At 31.8% G+C, this 22,030-nt stretch overlaps 1 protein-coding gene across 1 annotated transcript; it reads left to right on the top strand.

Moving 5' to 3' along the window:
• Nucleotides 1–553: 553 nt before the first annotated feature.
• Nucleotides 554–10,187, top strand: LOC133669001 (uncharacterized). Its single transcript, XM_062089018.1, has 5 exons — nt 554–754; nt 900–1,014; nt 1,134–1,215; nt 1,483–1,534; nt 10,125–10,187. The coding sequence occupies exons 1-5, from the start codon at nt 554–556 to the stop codon at nt 10,185–10,187; spliced, it is 513 nt and encodes a 170-aa protein (XP_061945002.1).
• The last annotated feature ends 11,843 nt before the right edge of the window (nt 10,188–22,030 follow it).

Raw genomic sequence — 22,030 nt, 5'->3', positions numbered from 1 at the left:
TTCTCGAGTGCTGGCAGATGGCTAACACTAACCCTAACAAACTCATATATATCGAGTGCTGCAGATGGCTTACGCCAAAGTCAGTAGTGAGTATATGTTTTACAGAGACACAAGTGCAATAGGAAGCTGATTTGATTCTTTTATCTCCGTAATGTACCATCGAAATTGATGAAGAAAAAGCAAAATATTCTGTTTCTTTTTGTTGAGAAGAGTCATTTTGTGGTATTTTTTGTTATTTGCTAAGTTGTAGTAACCCATCTGCTTTTTTGTTGTATATATGTGTAGCTCTGAATTTTTTTACAACAAGGCAGGTAAATTTAAAATTCCTTCTTTTGCTGTATCTATTTGTGATGAATCCTCAGGACATCCCATTTTTTATTATCTGCCTTTGTTGTATCCATTTTGTAGGAATAAATAAAGGGACAGCAAGTTCTGACTGAACGAAATTCCTTTTTCTGTCCTACATGACTCTGCCGTCTGTGTGGAAGGATACTGTATGTTTTTAGGCAATAAGAAAAAGAGTTCTTCACATTTGAGTAGATGCAAGCAAAGAATGTGGAACCCACAAACAACAATCTCATCGTCAGTCAATCAGAAGGTCACAGGTGCAAAATCACCAGCAACTGCATCTAATGTTATTAGGAGATTCTATGATCGACTAAACAGCCATGATCTGATTGCTGTTGAAGAGATCATTGCTGAGAATTGTGTCTACGAGGACCTTATCTTTCCTCATCCCTGCGTTGGTCACAAGGTACCCAATTACTGGTCTTCATTCTCTTGCTCTTGAAAGCATAGACAATCTTTGCAATAAGTATCAAAAGGGATCTTAATTAGCAACTTGATCAGAGTTCCAAGGTCTCGCCTTTAACAATTAGCCTGATTCTTCTTTTCTGTAGGAAGTAATAGAGTTCTTCCAACAGTTCTTTGATTCTACTAGCACAGACCTTCATTTTGTCATTGATGATATATCTGGTGAGGATTCCCAAGCAGTTGGAGTTATATGGCATATAGGTACCATTTCCCATTTAATTCTTCAACTCTTTTAGGTTTTAACCATTTCCCATTTCCTTTATAGTAGTGATGAATCTTTCTATGTTTTCCCAAAATGACTAAAGATTGTATCATATCAGAATGGAAGGGCAAGCCTATGCCATGTAGCAAAGGATGCAGTTTTTATCGGCTAGAGACTGTGAACGACAAGAGACAAATAATGTAAGTTTCAATAAATATTTTAGATTATCTATTTTGTTTCAAGTTGTAACATGCTGTTAATAGCGAACCTTTCTTCCTCTGGATTAATTTTATTGCTCTAATACACAAACTATACGTACTTGTGTTTTTCAAGCTACATATGTTTCTTCCTACTAAAAAGTTGGAATCTTACTCATTTTAAAGATGCTGAAATGGCTTCGTGTTATTTTAGGCAAGAACAAATTAATCTCTACTGTTGATACTTGTTAGTCTGTTCTTTGAAAACAGTTATGGACGAGACAGCGTTGAGTCTGCAATCAAGCCGGGGAAGGCAGCTTTGGTACGTATAAATAAGAACTTCTTTCTTGTATCAGGAGCTTCCATAACCTTATTGAAATAGGAACATCGAAAGTGGTATCGAAAGTGGTGTGAGTGTGACAACCTTTATGACATTGCAGAGTTAATTAGGATAGAAAACTGTTCGTACATTTAAATAAAAAGATTAATGTAAAATATCAAATTTACTAAGCAAGATCTCTGCTTGAATTACAAACTTCATTGATGTTGTATGAACCAAAAATAATAATTAATCTCTTTTTTTAGATGGTTACTGGAATCACCTAAATAAATAACATGTTATAAATCCCTAGAATTTGTATTGTATTCTTAAGAGAACAAATAGAGATATTGTAAGCATTTTATTTTTATTTTTTTAATAAAAAAAGTGCACTGCCTATTAATTATTAGCATCCTTATATAAATGGAGTCATAAGCTTATTAGGACTTTTTCAAAAAAAAATTCGAGATTAAGTTGGCTTTCCAAACTTAATCTTGATAAGCTAGACTCTATCCCCAAATAAAATATCTATATGGACATTTATCTATATAGCCATAATCTTATTCTTACAATAAGATCTCTTTTGTTCTCCTCTTCATACGAAAATGGAACATGCGACCAAACAAGAAAGGTATAGGTTATATGAAGTCATTATCAAAACGAATATAACATTACAACTCGATATCTCGTTTATACCCCAAACTAAATAATCACACTAGATCAAGCATTTATAATTCTTTTTAGATAATATGAAGAGCTATGCATGATCTCTTACTATATGTATTTGTACTTGTAATTATATTAAATACATTTATTTAACATAATCACCTGGGCAATAAGTCATAAATTATTAGTATGATTCAAATAGTTTTTTCTTAGCCCTTTATGTCAATTAATTTTGAGTTAACCACTTTTCTAAACATGCTTCATAGGACTGTATGATTCATAACCCTTTGATAATATGCTAAAGTAGCAATATCAAATCTCTACATCATGATATTATTCTAAATCCTAAAGGGTACATGATGCAAACCCTAGCGGAATTTAATGATATTCGCGACCCCAAGATAAATCTAACCCAAGTTTGTTGAGATTTGAATGAGCTTATCACAATGGAAGACTTGCTCCAAGGCAACAAGACTATAAACCAACTCGATCACAATGCCTACACCTGGAGACGAGCAAAAGAAGTATAAATTCACAACAAAGAATGGTTAATTCTTTGAAGAGTTAAAAGTTCAATTAAGAACCAAGATTAAGCAACCAAAAGTCGGCTACAATGCTGAAACTATTATCAAAAGTCTCCCTAAAATTATTCCTAAAGAGTATTTATACTCCAAGCCAAAACCCTAGTTTCTCTAATGGGTCTCACATAAACCCAATTTAAATAATAATCAACCCAAGCTAAAACTAGCCCAAACTAATTAAAATAAACAAGTTTAAAACCCAAACAAATTGTCTCCTCTCAAAATAATTAAAGTTTGATAGCCCAACTAATTAAATAAGACAAGTTCGTTGTTTACGTAATCTGTCTGGCAACAGCAAGGCCCAACTTAAAACAGATGGTTCTCTCTCGTCTTAATGAATTAGAAGACGTGCCATATACCGTTGGAAAGGTATGGAAGTTTAGTTTCCAGAAAAACTAGAATCACATAAAAATTTGATCTGTAACTCAAGTTATGACTAAAAGAGTAATGAAAGGTCAAACTATCCAGATCTAGTCTTCTTCTCCCAATCCTTGTGTAATGGTCTTCGTTCCACCAACAAGCCCCTCTTGAACATGAATCAGATTAATCAAGGCTTGCTCTTAATTATTACAAATCCTCTTGAAGTCCACCTTAGGTCATGTATCTTGAAGAAGTCCATTGAAAGCTTCTTTGAACTTCTTAGCCCTAAGCCTAGTAACTGGACCAACTAGAACCTCCAATGAATCCTTTGATGGTTGGATCGCATCAGTACAATTATGGATTCACAAAATAACCGAAGGACTCACACAATGATAAAAAAAGGATCAATTCTATAACTTCCTTTTATGTTTGATTTGGCACATGCAATATGAATTGTATGCTATAGCAGAGCTCCCATTATAAAGAGTGCCACGCTCATACACTATTCAAACCTTGGTTTAAATACTATAAAAAGTTCCTAACTTGAGTATCTCAAGACAATCACTTTTCTAGTGCCTTCTTGAAATTCTCACATCTAGCTATCTAATAGGTTTTTTTAGAGATATAGACTTCTTCATTTTCAACTTATAAATCTCATCTTGGCTTTAACTAAGGTGATATAAAATATCAAAAAAAATATTTCCTTGCTAGCTCTCTAAGTAGTAAGCATATCATAAGCATTACAAAAATGCATCTTATGATAGGAATATGTCTCATCCTACTCGTATTCTTAATGGCAGGGCGATATCCTGTATGAGACAAACAATCATTACTTGGTGACATTTACATTTAATATGATATTGTGCACTAATTTAAATTAACATTAATTATGTAAGAAGAATACTCATAATTCATTAATGTTTAAAAGGTCCGCAATTTCAATTCATATAAAATACAAGCATATTAGATCCTACATAATCATAAACCTCTAACATGCTTAAAAAAGATGTCTCTTAAGAAAGGTTTGGTAAATGGATCAACAACCATTTTATTAGTGGAGATATGTTTAAGGACAATTTGGACCTGTGCAATGATGTCTCGAATAAAATGGTATATGGTATTAAAATGCTTTCATCTTTCATAAACTGTTCTCACAATAAGTAATGATAACATCATCTGCATGTACTATAAACATTCAAGCTCTGCAAGAATAGCCTGCCTAAGCCAGATTGCCTCTTGCACAACAACCGTACAAGCAATATATTCTGACTCAATCATAGATAGGGAGACTTAAGACTCTTTTTTACTACACCATGAAATGGCCCGACCTCCTAAAATAAAAGCATATCCTGAGGTGGATTTCCTCTCATCTTTATTAGTAGATCCATCAACATCATTGTATTCGATCAATCTAAGATTGTCATCGTGGTAACATAAAAAAAAATTGTTCATTTTAGATATTTAAAAACCCTTTTAACTACTTTCCAGTGAGCAATACCATGACTACTTTGGTATCTACTGACAATGCCACTAACAAAACATATATTAAGTTAATTACATATCATTACATATATAAGACTACTAATTATAATTGAATAAGGAACATTTTCCATTTGCTTCTTCTCTTTTTATGAATTAGGATATTGTTCAACACTAAGAATATAACTCTTTACCATTAAAGTATCAGTGTGTTTAGAATTATACATACAAAAGCATTTTAAAATTATTTTACTATGAGTGATAAACTTAAAAGTCTATTAGATCGATCCCTTTAGATCTTAACTCCTAATATATAATCTACATAACCCATGTCCTTTATCTCAAATGTAGAGGACAACCACTTTTGAGTGGTTATAATCAACTCCAAATCATTTCCAGCTAATAAAATATCATCCACATATAAAGGATAAGAACTTTCTTCTCAACTTTCTTAACATACACACAATCATCTTCCTTGATCATCACAGAAACAATCAAAATAATAGCTTGGTGAAAATAATGATACCATTGCTTAGACAATTATTTCAAGCCATATATAGAACATTTAATATGGTAGACTTAATTTGTGCTTTTGTCCTTCTACCATAAAACCTTTTGGTTGATCCATATAGATCTCATTGTCTGGTTCTCCATTGATGAATGTAGTGTTTACATCCATTTGAAATAACTCTCATTCCAAATTGGCAATGATAACTAGAATAAAGTGAATGGAAGCAAATCTCACTATAGGGGAGAATATTTCCTCGTAATTTGTTCCTTGTTAGGCATAGCCTTCCACCACCAAACAGGCCTTATACTTGTCTATTGATCCATTTTCCTTGTGTGTAATCTTAATGGCACATTTATTTCCTATAGATTTACACCCAGATGGAAGATCAACTAACTCTTATACATTATTCTCAACCATTGAACTCATCTCATCCCTCATAAATACCATCCATTTTTCAAATGCAGGTGAAGTTATGGCTTCCTTAAAAGAAGATGGCTCATCCTTATCTGAAAAAACACAAATGAAAGATTCCCCTTCAATCTTAAAATGATGAAGAGGAATAGTTCCACATGTACTTTTACGTACATCTAGACTTTGAGGATATACTTTTAATGGTATACTTCCACTAAGCAAAGGATCACTCCCATTATCTATAACAACTATAAGATAAGGATTAAAAACCTCATTCTAACTATAAGATTGTATAGAACCTTCATAAGGCTCTTGTAACTTTATAAAATTAAAGATCCTTTTTAACTTCACCAATATTTGGAAAATCCTCTCCTAAGAAATTTACATCAAGGGACTATATGCCAGTCATTCCTCCATCAGGATGTTCACCATACATAATATAGCCTTTAGAATGCTTAGAGTATCTAATAAAAAAAATTACTTGCCCTAAGACCTAATTTGTTGATCCCTATGGGCGTAAGCCTTTGAAATTAGGCTTTTTTCCATTCCATAGTTTATAAGGAGTGGAATGAATAGACTTTTGAGAGTACTTGGTTAAGTAGGCAGTAGATAATAGTGCATCCTCCCAAAAACTAATTAGAAGGTTAGTTTGCACCATCATAGAATTAACCATGTCTAAAAGTGTATGATTCTTTCTTTCTACAAAACCATTTTGTTGCAAAGTGTAAAGAATCATCAATTGCCCAAGTATCCCCTTTTTCACATAGTTTATTGAATTGTTCTGATAAATACTCTTGAGCCCTATCAAAGTGAAGAACTTTTAAGCTCATGTCTTTTTAATTTTCAACCTCTATCAGAAAATATTTGAAATAGTTCAAGGCTTCTGACCAGTGAGATAATAGATAAACAAAATCGTATTATAGGTAGTTATCTATATTAGGAAATAAGAAGCATCATAGTGTGTCCTCATATTTATAGATCCATAAATATCTGAATGGACTAGATCTAATAAGTAATTAGCCTTTTTAGCCTTACCAAAAGGGTTTTTGTAGGCTTTTCCTTCTAAACAAGGTTCACATATAGGTAGGTTTACTTTAGCGAGTGAGCCTAATAGGCCTTCTCTAGCTAGTTTGGCCAATCTATCTTGTCCTATGTATCTTTCCTAATATTGCATGCTATTTTATATAATGAGACATAATATTATAAGAAATGAAAGAGGTAATTAAAGCAATGTCAATATTAAAATAATCCAATATAAAGAAACCTTCACCTGACCGACCAAATCCAAATAGTTTTCTACCTAAATAAATATTCATTTGAGTATCTTCTAAATGAAAAGAGAACCTAAATGAAATAAAGCTAGAACTGACAAGAGATTACAATGAAAATCTAGAGCATACAACACATCATATAAAAATAGGTCATGCCCAATGCATATCCTTAAATGATATGTGTCTACTTTAAGGACATCAACGTGGGCGCCACTACCTATAGTAACATAATGGCAATTTACTGGCAAACACCAATAATCTATGTATCAAACTTGATCTTTAACTCAATCTAACCAAAGATAATATGAGCAATAAATACATGTGAACAAACATACACATTAAAAGAGTTTGGATAAGGTTTTTCCTTCTTCAACTCAAAACAATTTTGAGCAAAGTGACACATATTTCTATAGTTATAGCAGTTGACCTTGGTCATGTTCTTCTTTCCACACTTGTTTTTATGGCACTTGGTTACTCCTCCAGCTATTGGGCCTAAATTTGTAGCATTACCTTGTGCAACACCCTTTTCATTATCCCTTGTATTTAGGCTTAAATACCCTGTATTATCTAGCTTGGGCTGGAAAAAATACAGTACGGTTCACCTCTCTACGCTCTACCTCTAGTTCAAGATGTTTCTCATTATCACTAAAGGCTCTAACAACCTCATTATGTATTAGCACCATCTTTATATGGCCCTAAAAGGATTCAGGTAGGGACCTAATTATAACTTGAACATGCAGCTCATCAATGAGATTATTACTACTTGTTTGTAACTCTTTAATCATGGCAAACATCACACTAATGGGTTTCACCATTGAGTGCTTTGAGTTCATCATGTATTGGTTAAACTTAAAGATCAGGGGGGCTCACAACCTAGTTGTTATCATGCTACCAAAATTTGCCTTAAATTGATCCCATATTACTTTGGCATTCTAATAAATCTTAAATGTTTTAATTAGGTTATCTTGCATGCATCTCAACTTAGCAAAGCATTCAATCTTATCCTTATTGAGCCAGGCCTTATAGGCTTCTTAGTCATGTCAGTGTTAGGTGTAGTTAGTCCTTCCTCAACTTGAATCACGATATTGGTCAAGGTCTCTTAGTACCTCTTTCTTATTTAAGAGATATTGAACTTTCCTATACTATCATAGTTCTTTCCATCAAGTTTTTCATCCTCATTCCATTCAAATACTATGTTCTTTGAGGCCATGTTTTTACATTCATTGCACAATTTAAATTACGCACATATCTATCAATTTATTCTCAATCAAATTAAATAATAAAATTCCTACCTATATATTAAGATTGAAAATCTCATGGCAGAAGCTAGTAATCATCTCCTATTATGTAAGTAAGAATATTATATCTAATTGATCAAGATTTAAAATGTCAAGACTATTTCCTTTATCCATAATATTCCATACATCACATACATTTATTTTGAATCCTTCGTGGACTTATTTGGCATTTTGGCGTTATATGCTAAAATAATTTAAGACAAATAATATTATTGTGAAAACACATCCTATAACATCCTCATTAAAATTAAAAAAAATAAAAATGGTTAAATTACAATAATAATTTCCTATTACAACATCACTATAATACAAAAATTATTATTAAATAAGGATGCCACACTCATATTATGCCCATAAATTATTTTAAAACATCAAGATAATAAATAATAAAAAATAACAAAAAAAAAAAGAGTCTCATGAACGCAAACAAATGTCCAGTGTTAATTCCTTCATCTCTTATAGAAACAACACATTGGTCAATTAGAATGGAGAAAATCGCACCCATCTCTTAAAAGAGTGAAATATAAATCCTTTCCTAGAACAGTATAATTTAATGCTCATATGGCACTCACACATCAAGCAAATCACATAACAATTATGTATGATGAAATATCAACTCTTGAAAAAGAAAAGAAAAAGGAACCAATTATTATTTATAACATGTCATACATCAAAATAAAATAATTATATAAAGATATGTTAATTAATGTGGCTATACCGCACGCAATAATAATTGAAACCAATGATTTCTTTATTATCTTATATATATAAGTGTGTGTGTGTGTGTGTGTTGTGTAGTAAAGTTGTTGCTAAACATTTATAATGCAAGGATAGAATATAATACAAGGATTCCAAACTATAACTACATTTCATAAATATCCTATTAAATTCTATGTTCAATCAATATCCAATTATAAATAGGCACACTTAGTGTGCCAATAAACTAGACCTCAAATAACATTATCTTTTTTTTTTCTTTAGAAGATCTCAAATTCAAACCTCCACACATATAATGACAGGGTGTTTTGATTTAGGATGGGTGTGAGAAAGATCGATAGTTGACTTTGAAAAAATCTTGAAAAAGTAATATGTATATACATATATGATGTATTTCCATGCAATTTGACTCTATATTATTTATGCACTTGTATGAGCAGAAATGATGCATTATTAAAAAAAAACATGGAGTTTTGATAGAACTAGAACATGAACCCTGGTTTTTCAGGCACCAAACCTTAATTCGGTGCCACATTGTCTTTTTTTTTTAATAGCAAATCATGTTACCACTTTAATCAATTAAAAGTTACAACTTCATTTATATTTATAAATGTTCATGATGATAAAATTCATACAAACACATATCAAAGTGAAAACAAGTATGAAAAAGCTTGGATACCACTATTGGTATATTTTAATAAAAGGGTTAATGTAACATATCAGATTTATGAACCAGGATATCCACTTGAATTACAAACTTCTTTCATATTGTATGAACCAAAAAGATTGGACCAATCTCGTTCCTTAGATAACTAGTTGAGTCACCTAAATAAATAGCACATTACAAATCCCTAGAATTGATGGTGTTATAAATAGAACAAATAGAGATATTATGAGAAAGTGTTTTCTTTTTCTAACTGATAAAAAAGATAATAAAGAGACCATTGCTTATTAACCATTAATATTCTTATGTAAATAGAGAGTCGTAAGCTTATGAGGACTTTTTATAATAAAAATCCTAGATTAAGTTAGTTCTCTAAACTAACTAGACTTAATCATGATAAAGCTAGACTATATCCCTAAACATAATACCTATATGGATTTTTATCTACAAAAACAATCTTCATTGATCATGTCATTCCCTTTTTACAATTGCTTAGTATCCTCATCACTTGCAATATTAAGATTTTTTTTATCATAAAATGAAATATTGACATGCATAATGTACCACTGAAAATGGTTGATGATTTTTTTCCCTTTTTCCTTTATTTGTTATCATTTAATTTATTTTCATGACAGGTTTTAATCAGGAGTGTAATTTGGCTGCTGCAAAAGTTTGATCAACTGACAAACCAGCTATAATAAAAGCATATGTTATGTATATCCACAATGTAATCCACTTTTTTTCTTTGTGCCATGACAAATGTCAAGTCCTCTTAGCATTTAATAAATAATAGTGGTGTTCATGGTTTCCCTTGAGCATTGCAGCTTGTCCAAACATAACTTTTAAATGACAACAAAAATTAAAAAAAATCGACTGTCTCTATTGGTAGATCTGAAGTTCTCAAAAGTATATTTGCTTCTTTAATATATTATTTGTCACTCAAAGTTTCTTTATTTTCAACTGATTTATCTAAATATATGTAATTGAGAAAATTGCTACAATATTATTTTTCAAAAAACTATTAATTTTTTTGTTATGTTATTGCTTTTTTACTTAACCGTAATGATATTTGGGGCTAACTTTTACTTGCCAAACTTAGCGAATAATAAAACTAATACAAAAAAAGCATAAATAAGAAGACAATAAGCGAGAAGGAAAAAGTTATTAGCAAAGAACCCTAAATTCATAGTTTTATTCTAAAAATAAAATATTATATTTGTTTTATTTGTCTAATAGGTTTACAACTCTTTAAATAAGTCTAAAATTGACCTTTACAAAGTAATTACATCAAAATCCTAAAACACAAACTAAAAACAACATAAATCCCAAAATTAACACAAAAATATGGAAAAATCTAGAAAAAATAACAAAACTAACCCACTAATACTGTTGTGTAACCATCAGTCTATGCTGCCGAATCTATTGTGTTTGTTGTATGCCTTAAACTGTTCTTTGTCCAAATTCAAACTCACATTAGCCCACTACTCGCATAGGCCAATGCTGTTGATTTCTCCACTAGTGTCAAACTTGACATTGTCCCACAAACTGTCATTATCCACTATGTTATTCCAATAGTGTTTTTCATTAGTGTATTATTCATGCTAGATTTTGACTCTGTTATAAAGATCTCCTATTAAAAGAAACTTACGCCCTTGTCGGATAGACTTATGATACCTCTGCATCACATCTTTCCACTATCATAAATTTATGTCCCACACACAAAGCCTCTTGGTTCTGCCCACATTCAATAAAATTATGTCCACTGAATCTGCGATGCCTAGGAAACTTTGACATTTCCATCATCAACTAGTTTCCAAACCAAGCTACGACTATAGTATTCTCTATGGTCGTGCTTGTTTCCCACAAAGTCAAAACACACTTTGAGTCCTAACCCAAAGCATTGAGAGCAATCCCATCGATCTCGTTAGGCAAGTTGCACCTCTCATTGAGAGCAATCCCATAATTGTTATGTCTTCTAGAATTCATATGCGACTATCCCAAGCCACATACAAGTTGTCCTTATTTATTAGCAATTTCACATGTTAATTCATCAACCTCAATGAGAGTTTGTAACAGAGTCAAAATCCAGCATGAATACTGTCACACCCGAACATCGCGGTGACCAACTAAAAATAATCTCTCGATTGGAAAAGGAACAGATATCTAGCATCTTGTTCTTTTAGGGGAAAAGGTCTTGTTCAAGGAGTCGTCACCTAATATTATGGTCACTAGGAACCCTAACTAGTCAACAAAGATTCTATGGTATGGGACTGGTTACGCAAAATAAAAGATGTTATCACCCCTTAAGCGTCCTACCTAAGGTAGGCTGCATTGCTGGTTTTGTCTAAAATTGCTAAGAATTTGTTCTCCTTTTTCCTTTTTTTCTTATTCTTCCTTTTATGTTCCTGACTCTAGCGTCAGTGAACAATTCCTACAAATATTTCCAACTCTGGCGTTGGTAAATATCGCACAAACCCAAAAAATACGATACTCCTGACTCTGGCGTCAGTAAATATTTTCGCAAAAAATGAATTTGAAGAAGAAATTTTCTATGTCATTTTTTTCTTGTGCCCTTTTAGATGGAAGTAAAAAAAACATTGCACGACATATTTGCATTTAACAGTAATAGTCCATAGATTGAGCACATCTACAAAAAATACAAACACAAAGAAAAAAATAAAAAAAGTGTGAAGGGCCCACAAATAAATCAATGAAAGCCTCATACTTTTTAGAATTTTCTATTATCGAAAAGGGGTTCGTTTGGTCAAATATCACATTAGAATGGGCATAAAAATTATGGCCAAGGCATAAGGTTGTGTTTTGCTAAGCACACCCTTAGCAAACACAATTTGGGCTGGCTGGGCCTAAAGCCCAGACTCAACCCACTCTTTTTTTTTCTTTTTAGGCAAGATCTAGCCCAACCATGCATGAAAGGTTCATGCATGCATGCAACAATAACCAGTTAATTATTTTAGTAAGGAAGGAAGGAAACTTACCTAGGCGTGCGGCTGCTAGAGGCGAAGTCGAGGGAGATTGGACTAAAAAAAGGGTTAAGGGGGGCGGCAGCTAGTATAGGGTTCGTCGCCCCCTTCTTTTTTTATGTTTCTCTCTTTTAGGGTTTTTGGTAATGGCCTCCTCTAGGATCTCTTCTTTTAGGGTTTTTTTGTGATGACCTCCTCTTAAGGTTTTTTTTGTGATGGCCTCTCTCCAAGTTTCTTCTTATTATCCCCCCTTTTTGTATACACTGAGGTATGTATTTATAGTGTCAGAGTTCCTTCGCGTGTGAGAAACAAAGTTTCAATCAAACTCATTCTCTTTTTTTTTTGAAGTTTGAATTTGATTAAGAATTAAATTTGAAAGCGAATAACTATCATTATCTTGAAGATAATGATTATCTTGAACATAAAGATAGAATGACAAAAGCCCATTGTAGTCCCTAGTTTTCGCACAAGCTGACAAATCACACTTTTCATCGAAATAAATCTTTTGATCTTTTAATTTTACATTTTAAACCCCGTAAAATTAAATTAAAAACCAAAGGGCCAAAATTGGGTTACAACAAATACGCTAACAAAAAACACTACTAGAATGATATAATGGATAGTAGTAGTTCGTGGACAGTGTCAAGTTTGACAGTAGTGGAGAAATCAATTCAATGGCTTATACAAGTAGTAGGCTGATGCGAGTTTAAGCTTTGATGAAGGATAGTCTAAGGCAGGTAGCAAACATAGCAGATTCAACAGCATAGACTGATGGTTACGCAGTAGTGTTAATGGATTGTTATGACAATTACGATTATGGCTTCATCAGGAAATGGATATCTAGATCATGGGGGCATGGCTGCTGAACATGGGAACATGGCTAGGATTGCTCCCAAAGAAACTAAGATCATGAGATCATTGGTCAAAACCATCCACTAAGTTCATAGAAACATGGGGGAGAAAGTGCCCCACTACTTCCTAAAATATAGGGATGGTAGTTGTATGCTTTATAACATTTCATATGCTTATCTATAAATAGGCTAAAGAGTCTTTTCTATGTAGAGAGACGAAAAGGGGATGATAGTTTAGTGTATTGCATGCAAGTTTTATGTATATCACATATATACGGATTTATGTATTTCGTTTGTTGTTGAGACTAATAAAGTTTGAGATTGGTTCCTATAATAACTTGCGTGTTTATATACATAGCATTTTTTCTACTTATATGTTCTGTTTGTCTCATAACAAGGGAGAGTGTGGGGAAACCTCTTAGTGAGGGGAAACATGAGTGGATCGACAAAAAGGAAGGCTAAGTCTGGCAGGGGGTTGGGCTGCCGCATAAGAGTTGGAAAATTTTGACAAGAAATTATCCCTGAGACAATTGGTATAGGATTGACGGCTACGCTGGCCATATTTACATGGGTAGGATCCAATAATTCTCCTCGTTGTGCTCATATTAAAGGCTCTTTTATGCCAGTTTCCTCTCTAAAAACAAATTTCTTCTTTTTAAGAAAAACTACAATCATCACATCTAATTTATTGTTATCAGTATAAATTTTCTCAAGTTGGAATGTCTTCATCTCCAAAGCATCATGAATCTATTGATACCTTATATGAATGAGTACGAGCTTTTCTTCCAATCCTAGATTTTTTAGGAACTTTTTCATTCACAAGAGTTACGTTGGATCTTTCTACCACTGCATTATATTATACTTCTATATTAGATAAAACAACATATTTTAATAATTTTGATTACGTTGACACAGCCTCCCAATAAAAGTATCATGTATATGTTGTAGACTTCTTGGAATCTATATCGCCTATCATAACTATATCTATGTATCCATCTAATACAAGTTTACCACCACCAAAATATAGGCATGCTTTGGATGTTTCATTGAGATATCTCAATATCCTTTTATGTACATTTTAATCTTCCTAATATGGTTTGGAGAGAAATTGACTTACAACACCAACTACATTAGCAATGTTTGGCTTTGTATATATCATTTGTGTACATCAAACTTCCAACTACTAATATGTAGGAATATTTTTTATCTCTTTATTTTCTTCTACAATTGTAGAATTGTTTTTTGGAACTTAACTTAAAATGACCTATATGTAGAGAATTAAATGATTTGCCCTTGCTCTTGTTGAATCTTTCTAACATTTTTTTTTACATGTCTCTCCTTAAATAGCCAAGGTTTTCTATTATCACAAATGAATCATATGTGATGGTCTTTCAGTGACATATGTTTTGTTATGTCCTTATTCCATATTCTTGCTTTTTATCTCATACGAGGTTTTTTATATAGGCTTTTCTAATGCAGATAGTCACTTGGAAAGGTTGAGAATTTAAAGCCTAAACCATATTTAGGCTGGTTATGAGAGCCTCATATTCGATCATATTATTAGAGAAGAAAAACTCATAAAGGAGTTTTTACTTAAGGATCTATCTATTTAGACTCATTAGTATAATCTCAGCCCTATATCTATGGACATTAAAAGAATCATAGACATATAATTTACAAGTGGTTGGCTCATCTTAGGTAGTGATGCATCTTGTTCGAGTGTTACTTACTTAGTGAATGAGCATTCTATACTAAAATTAGTTAAAGTCTAAGCCTTTATGACTAACCTTGGTTGGTATAAGAGATTGAATTATCCAAATTTGATGGCCTATTTCACCAAGTGTCTAGATATGTATTGTGTATGAAAAACTTTTAAAGGGATAGTTTGTCAAAATAATGATTTCGTCCACTTGAAAATAAGGTTTTAGTTTTTTAGTATTATTAAATTAGATAAGGGTTATCCTTTCAATCTTGAATTATTTGGTCTTTATATCAGAGAGAGTCTTATTAATATAATACATGAATTTCTATACTCCCTCTTCTTCATGAACAAAAATAGTTGCTTACAAATAGGTTTGTCATACCTAGGTAGAGAAAAAGGTTTGCACCTTCTCTAGGTTTTGACAAGACATTTGGTGAAGATAGATGAGCCTTAAACTCCTCAAAAGCTTGTTGACACTCTAAAGTGCACTCAAAGTTAGAAATTGTTTTATCTCTTAAAGATTGGTAAACAACACTCTCCTAGATAAGATATGAACCTATTAAGGATGATGACTCTTCATATTAGCCTTTGAATATCCTTTAACAACCAAAAAGAACTTTCTAGGATGACTTTTACTTTCTTGGAGTTGTGTTCTATCCTATGTTCCTAATTAGGAAACTTAATTATATCCTCTTTCATAGTAAAGGTATCTAGGGTCTAGGATGGCATAATTAATGAGATTTAAATGTATCTTGTATTGGCTTTGAATAGAGAAAATCTTGCAAAGGTTGTAAATATGTTGCTAAAAAATCATGATCTTAATAAGTATATCATTTTACAGGCTTTAATTGTCATTTGAATATCTTGTTCACCATCTTCTAATGTGCGGCCCTAATATTTTTTCACTTGAATGGCATGGATCTATAACAAAATATCTATATATTCATGATATAATATGTTTTTTCTTCATCATTAAGCCACATAGAGATCTAAGGGTAGTCTAAGTTCATAAATAGCTTATAAATTCAAATCTAATTGTGTAGTCTGCTAGTCTATCTATCTTAGACAAGGAAAGCTATTTGTAAAGCATTTTTTATTGGAGTTAATAAAATCTACACATACCCATCATTTTCTATTAGCTTTCTTCACCATGACTTATTGGCGAGCCAATCAAAGTACATCACTTTCTGAATAAAGCCAACATTTAATAACTTGTCTACTTTTTTTTTAAATATAGCTTTCTATCTCTCCACCTCATTTAAAATTTATCTTATTCTAACAAATAAAAAAAAAATTACGTTCAACCTACAAGAGTCCATATCTATGTTAATGCTTGGCATGTCTACTGGCTCAAAGGAATTTTTGTCTTCTTGGATATTAAAGAGCTTTATAAGGGTTTTATCTTGTTTGGGATCTAAAGTAAACCCAAACTTAAAGATGAAGCATGCATTTTATTTATAGAGACTCATTTTTTTCAAATCATTCACAATTTCATTCTATATCTTTGGTCTCACAGACCTTGCCCAATTCACCAATACAACCTTCTTACCCTTGAGACAAGTGAAGGTATTTAAGCTAAAAGCGGTTTCTTTTTACTATGGTCATCCCACTTTCAGGAAGGAATTTTATGATTAGGTACCATGAATTGATTGTCATTTTAATCTCATACATAAAAGGTCTTTCAATGATAAAATTATACGTAGAATTTAGTTAATCATGAAGGTTTTGTTGAAGAGTGTCATTTGTGAAGTTACCAACAATGATTGGTATATCTTTGATGCCCTCAACTAGCATACATGTACCTTTTATTCTAATAAATGAAGTTTTAACCAAAGTTAACCAAAAAGAGTCAATATCAATTTATGTCATCTTTATCTAAGAGGGAATGTTCATTATACTCCTATTATTTATGAGTAAATTGTGCACTATATGGTTATAAAGGATAATGGTGGTTACTAAAGCATTTGTATAGAGGAAGGCCACTCACTTATTGTCAATGAGACTAAATGTGATGGGTTTATGCCACAAGTTTAGGAGTCAAGAGGTAATAAGCACTAGCTTTTCATAAATCTTTTTTTTTTATCTAAACTAGAGTTTCCATTTATTTAAAGCCCATATAGGATAATGTTTATCTTAAACAATGTCTCATATGGCATACTAACCTTTTCTCCTCTCGATATATGTTAAACCTTTTTATTTATAAATTTTTAGTGGTAGCCTTTGGTGATCAGTCTTTCTATCTTTTTTTTAGGTCATAGTAGTCCTTAGTATTATGTCTTTTACCTTGTCAAATAAGTATTACTTTTTAAGGTTATATGTTTTTTCATCACCTTTTATAGGAGTAGGGTATTGTTTAAAGATAAAGTAGGAGTTTGAGAAAGACAACGCAATCTTGGATTAACCTTTTTAAGTTTTTATTTTTTTTCTTATGTTTGAGAACTAGTTAGGGATCAACCATGTTTAGAGGATTCTTCTTTCTTTTTTTGCTTCTAAAATCAAGGGCAATTTTGTTTAACCACATTTGCCTTCTCTATGACTTGCCTGACCTTGAAAAGAGTTAGTTCTAGGAAAGTGTAAGTTGTTTCCATCAAGTAGGGTTGTGAACACTACTGATCAAGGCCTCTAAGGAAATAAGATCAAGAAAGCCTTCTATTATGAGCATTTATTTGTTAAAACTCTTTAAGTATGACCTAGTACTTTCATCCTAGTGTTGAGTGAGTGACAAGGAAGAGCTAGTTAGAATATTCATGCTAAAACTAATCTTGTGTAGCTAGAAGAGCATAAGTAACTTTTTTAAAATAAAAAAAGTTGATGAAACACCTATAAAAAATTATATAACTCTTCATCATGTCTTAGTGTTTCTAGATTCTTAACCATGAAAAGAGTTGAAAATAAAAAAAATATAAACTAGCTTTTGCTCTGTTTATTATAAATGAAACCATTAACAAATTCTTAAGAGAACTTCAAGAGTTTTGGACGTCTCTGTAGCTAGGGTTTAAAGGATTGAAGCAGAAGAGTTAGGCTAACTATTCATGAAGCACTCTAAAACAAATCTTTTATTTTTTTATAAGATACTCTCTTAGTTTTTAAAAATATAAGAGGAATGTAGCCTTAAATATTATGTGTTATATATTGTATAAATAGAAAATGAAAAAAATAAATGCAGTAGGTGTGGAAAAGGAAAATGTTTACGAGTGTTTATATTTGTGTTATCCCTCGCTCTACATTGTGAACCCATGGACGTTTATATACACCCAAGAATTAAGTTATAACTTGTATGGAGTAGATGGAAAAAGTGAGAATAAACTATGTAATCTATATTACAAATAATTATATTGAAAAATAATCCTAATGGTTGGTGACGCTTTGTTCAAGGTAAAAAACCTTGTCATGTCAACCGTTCATTAAACTTAAACGAGTCCAACTTGGCAACAATAATAGTGTGGACCCATTTATAGTGCAAGTGAGCTCAAGCGGGATCCAAGGAGGTTAGTCGGGGATCAAGTCTTCATGGACACAAGTAGGTTGTTCCTCGAGTCCATTTTGAAGCCACCAAAATGCTTGGATAAGCTAGGCCTCCTAGGGGATCATGCCTGCTAGACTTTTTAGGCCATATTATAAGTTGTGCATCTCAGTCTTATGGGCTAACTCCTAATTTCATCCTAGGCTCGTTGGTATGCTTAACCTCGGTCCAGAAGTAGGAGCGTTGATCTAGGCCCATCATTTTTTTTAATGAGAATAATGGTTTTCATTTTTTATTTTCCAATGACTTGTGTCAAAACTAATTTTCCATGGCTTGATTCCTCAGTCCTCACGTCCTCAACAATCCCGCTTCCTGCATAACAATGGCTGCTAGTTAGGCTGGCATGTGGGCTTAACAAGGTAATATAGAGCATGGAATGCAATAAAGAATGGCTGCAAGAGGTCGTGACAAAATAAATATATGTTCCACTACTTACCCATACATATTGCAGACAACTATAAATCAAGGCTAATACAGAGATAATTCTCAATAACTAACAAAACATAGGAACAAAATGATAGTTTAAACCCTTTCAGATTAGGAACTATTTTCTCTGTTTTCTTTTCTTTTCATATCTTTTTTTTTTTTAAGATAAGCACATCGTTTGGTCAGGGATAATATAGGTCATCAACAAACTTAAGAAGAAATTAGGTGATTGTTTGGTACTTTGTTTTGTTGTTGGTTAGACGAAAATATTTTTTTAAATGTAAAACATATATGTAGGCATTGTTAATATATTATCTTAAAATCTAAAAATATTTTTTAATATATTTTTTATTTATAGTAAAATTTTGATTATAAACTCAAAACTTAATACATACGACGTATTTTTATTTTAAATATTAAGATGATAATATCTTCAATCAAACCGAGCCTACTTAAACTAACCTAACAAACCAATGTGTCTAGTTATGGATCTTACTAGGCTTAATAATATCATTTTTATAAAATAATCTTTATTTATTATATAACAATAAAAATATATGCTATCAAAAAAGCAACCTGAATAAAATAATAAAAAATAATGATAGGCTAAAAAAAAAATTGATAATATTATACTACAACTATTACATTTTTGAAAATAAAGTAAAAATTGAATGTTATTTAATACAATAGTATTCAAATATATTTTTAATTAATTTATTTATACTATTTTAAGTTCAATAATTATAAAAGAATAAATTTAAATCAAAGAAGAAAAATAAAAATATGTCAAATCCACGTACCTGGTTTTAATTAAAAAAAATCAATTACGCTTGGGCCTAAAAGCCCAAGCTTGCTCATCGTGTGCTTCATTTTCTTACTAAGCAAACAAGCAACACGTTGCCTGTCATTGCAACTAACTTGTCACCTATTAAACTACTATCTAGAATATGACCAAAACTATAGTGGTTTGGAAAGGAGGTTATCCTAAATATTCATCATTCTACCAATTTTCATGTGAGAGCATCTCTAAAACACTAAGAAAACCTATATAAACCACTCAACAACTTTAAAACAATACAGAATCAATGTTAACAAATATAATCAACCAAATAAAAAAAATTAAAACTGAACCCAATCTACTTTCATGCTATGTTTAATTTAGAGAATATTCATTTACATTGAACTCCTTTCAAGAAAAGAAAACTCTTAACAAAAAAATTCTTAATTTTAGTGGTTGAATTGTGGCCAAACAACAACTTAATTATTTTTCGATAATATCTCTCTTTTCTCTATGATTAATGGACTAAAACACAAATAAAATGAACTGTTGAACAAAAATAAAAATTCTAAAAACTTGGAGATTAACCATGTTTTTTCTTTGTATTTTATATTGTGATCCTTTCACTTTAAATTTTATATAATTCAATTGAAAACTTTCATGGAAATAGTTTTTAAAAAATCAAATTAAAAAAAATAAGAATGAAGTAAAAAAATAAAAACAAAAAGCGAGGTGTTTCGTGAAACCTAGTCGTTTCGTTAATTTGGCCATGAGGATTCATCATCACGGATGTAATGATTGAGGATGCAAATTATGTTCAGCAAATATCATAATTTAAATGCAACTAATATAATTCTTGATTTTTGGGACAAATCGTTTTTCTTTAGAAGATTCTTTTTTATGACCGACATATATACTCATAATCATAACCAAGAAAGGATTTTATGTTGGGGTTGGCTCTCTACTGGCGAAAAACAAGGCATGCTATTCAGATGGGTATGGCGGTTAGGTACGCCTGGTACTTCTCTTTGGAAAGAATATATTTGTAAAAAATATACATTAATTTTTACAAATGGCCTGCCAACATTTTCTCAAAGACTCCCCGGGAGTGTGGTGTGGTATAATATCTTTCTTGCAACTTGTTGATCCTTCTTTCGATACTATTAGAAGCAGCATTCGGCATGTTGTTGGAAATGGCTCATCTATCCGTTTCTGGACTGATGTGTGGGTCAGATTGGTTTCTCTTCAAAATGCCTTTCCAAGATTGTTTCATGTCTCCAGTTCTTGGGATGCAACAGTGGCAGATTCAGGGCAATGAATTCAAAGAAATTGGGTCCGGTCCTTGAAATGGTAGAGAGAACTTATGGTCTATGAGTCAGAAGATGTAGCCTCTCTTAATTCTCTCCTAGCTTCATCTGTTGTGAGTAATAGTGGTCATGACAAGAAAATCTGGACAGCCACAAGTAATGGAACCTTTTCCGTGAAGACTTGTTGTGCTTTGAATGAACAAACTACAAATGAAGGGAATCTTCACTTTCAAACAGATGTTCAGTTGAAGAATTGACCCACAAAAATCCAATGTTTTATTTGGCTAGCTATTCAAAATAAACTCAGCATGAAGAGTTTCTTGCTTCATCGTCACTTAGTGTTGGAGACTCAAGCAACTTGCAATCTCTGTGGTATAGGTATTGAGAACACTTACCACCTTTTCATTCATTGTGATTGTGCTTGGAATATTTGGATGAGAATTCTATTTTGGTGGGGAATTAGTGGATGTTTTCATAGGTGTTTGGATGATATGTTATATCAATAGTCTGTATTGGTTACTGGAAATTTTCGAAAAAGAGCTTGAAAGCTTTAATCCTTTTGCACAATCTAAAATATATGGATAGTTCGGAATAATATTATATTTCAAGAGAGTATTGCAGATCTTGGTTCCTGTTTTAACTTGATCTTTCATTGTCTCTTTTACTAACTGAAGTCCTATATATATTCATCAGTTTGTATATTAAAAATCTAATCTCCTAATCAATACAGATAACATTAAGTTTTGAACAAATTAATATAGATTTGCTGATATTTTGATTTGTTTTATCTATTATTTTTTCATATCTCAATTAAGTATTTTTTTTTTATATAGCTATTGCTTAAATAGTCATGTTTTTAATAAAATCGATGATTATAAAAAAAATAATAATAATCATGGCTGTGTTTGTTATGCTTGAGGACCCCTGTTCACCTTGTTTTAACTACGAAGTTAATTTCCTAATGGAAACACAC

Source organism: Populus nigra, chromosome 12 (genome assembly GCF_951802175.1).
Source record: "Populus nigra chromosome 12, ddPopNigr1.1, whole genome shotgun sequence".
Taxonomy (NCBI): Eukaryota; Viridiplantae; Streptophyta; class Magnoliopsida; order Malpighiales; family Salicaceae; genus Populus; species Populus nigra.
Note: the sequence above shows the minus strand (reverse complement) of the source record. Positions and strands in the feature narration are given on the sequence as shown.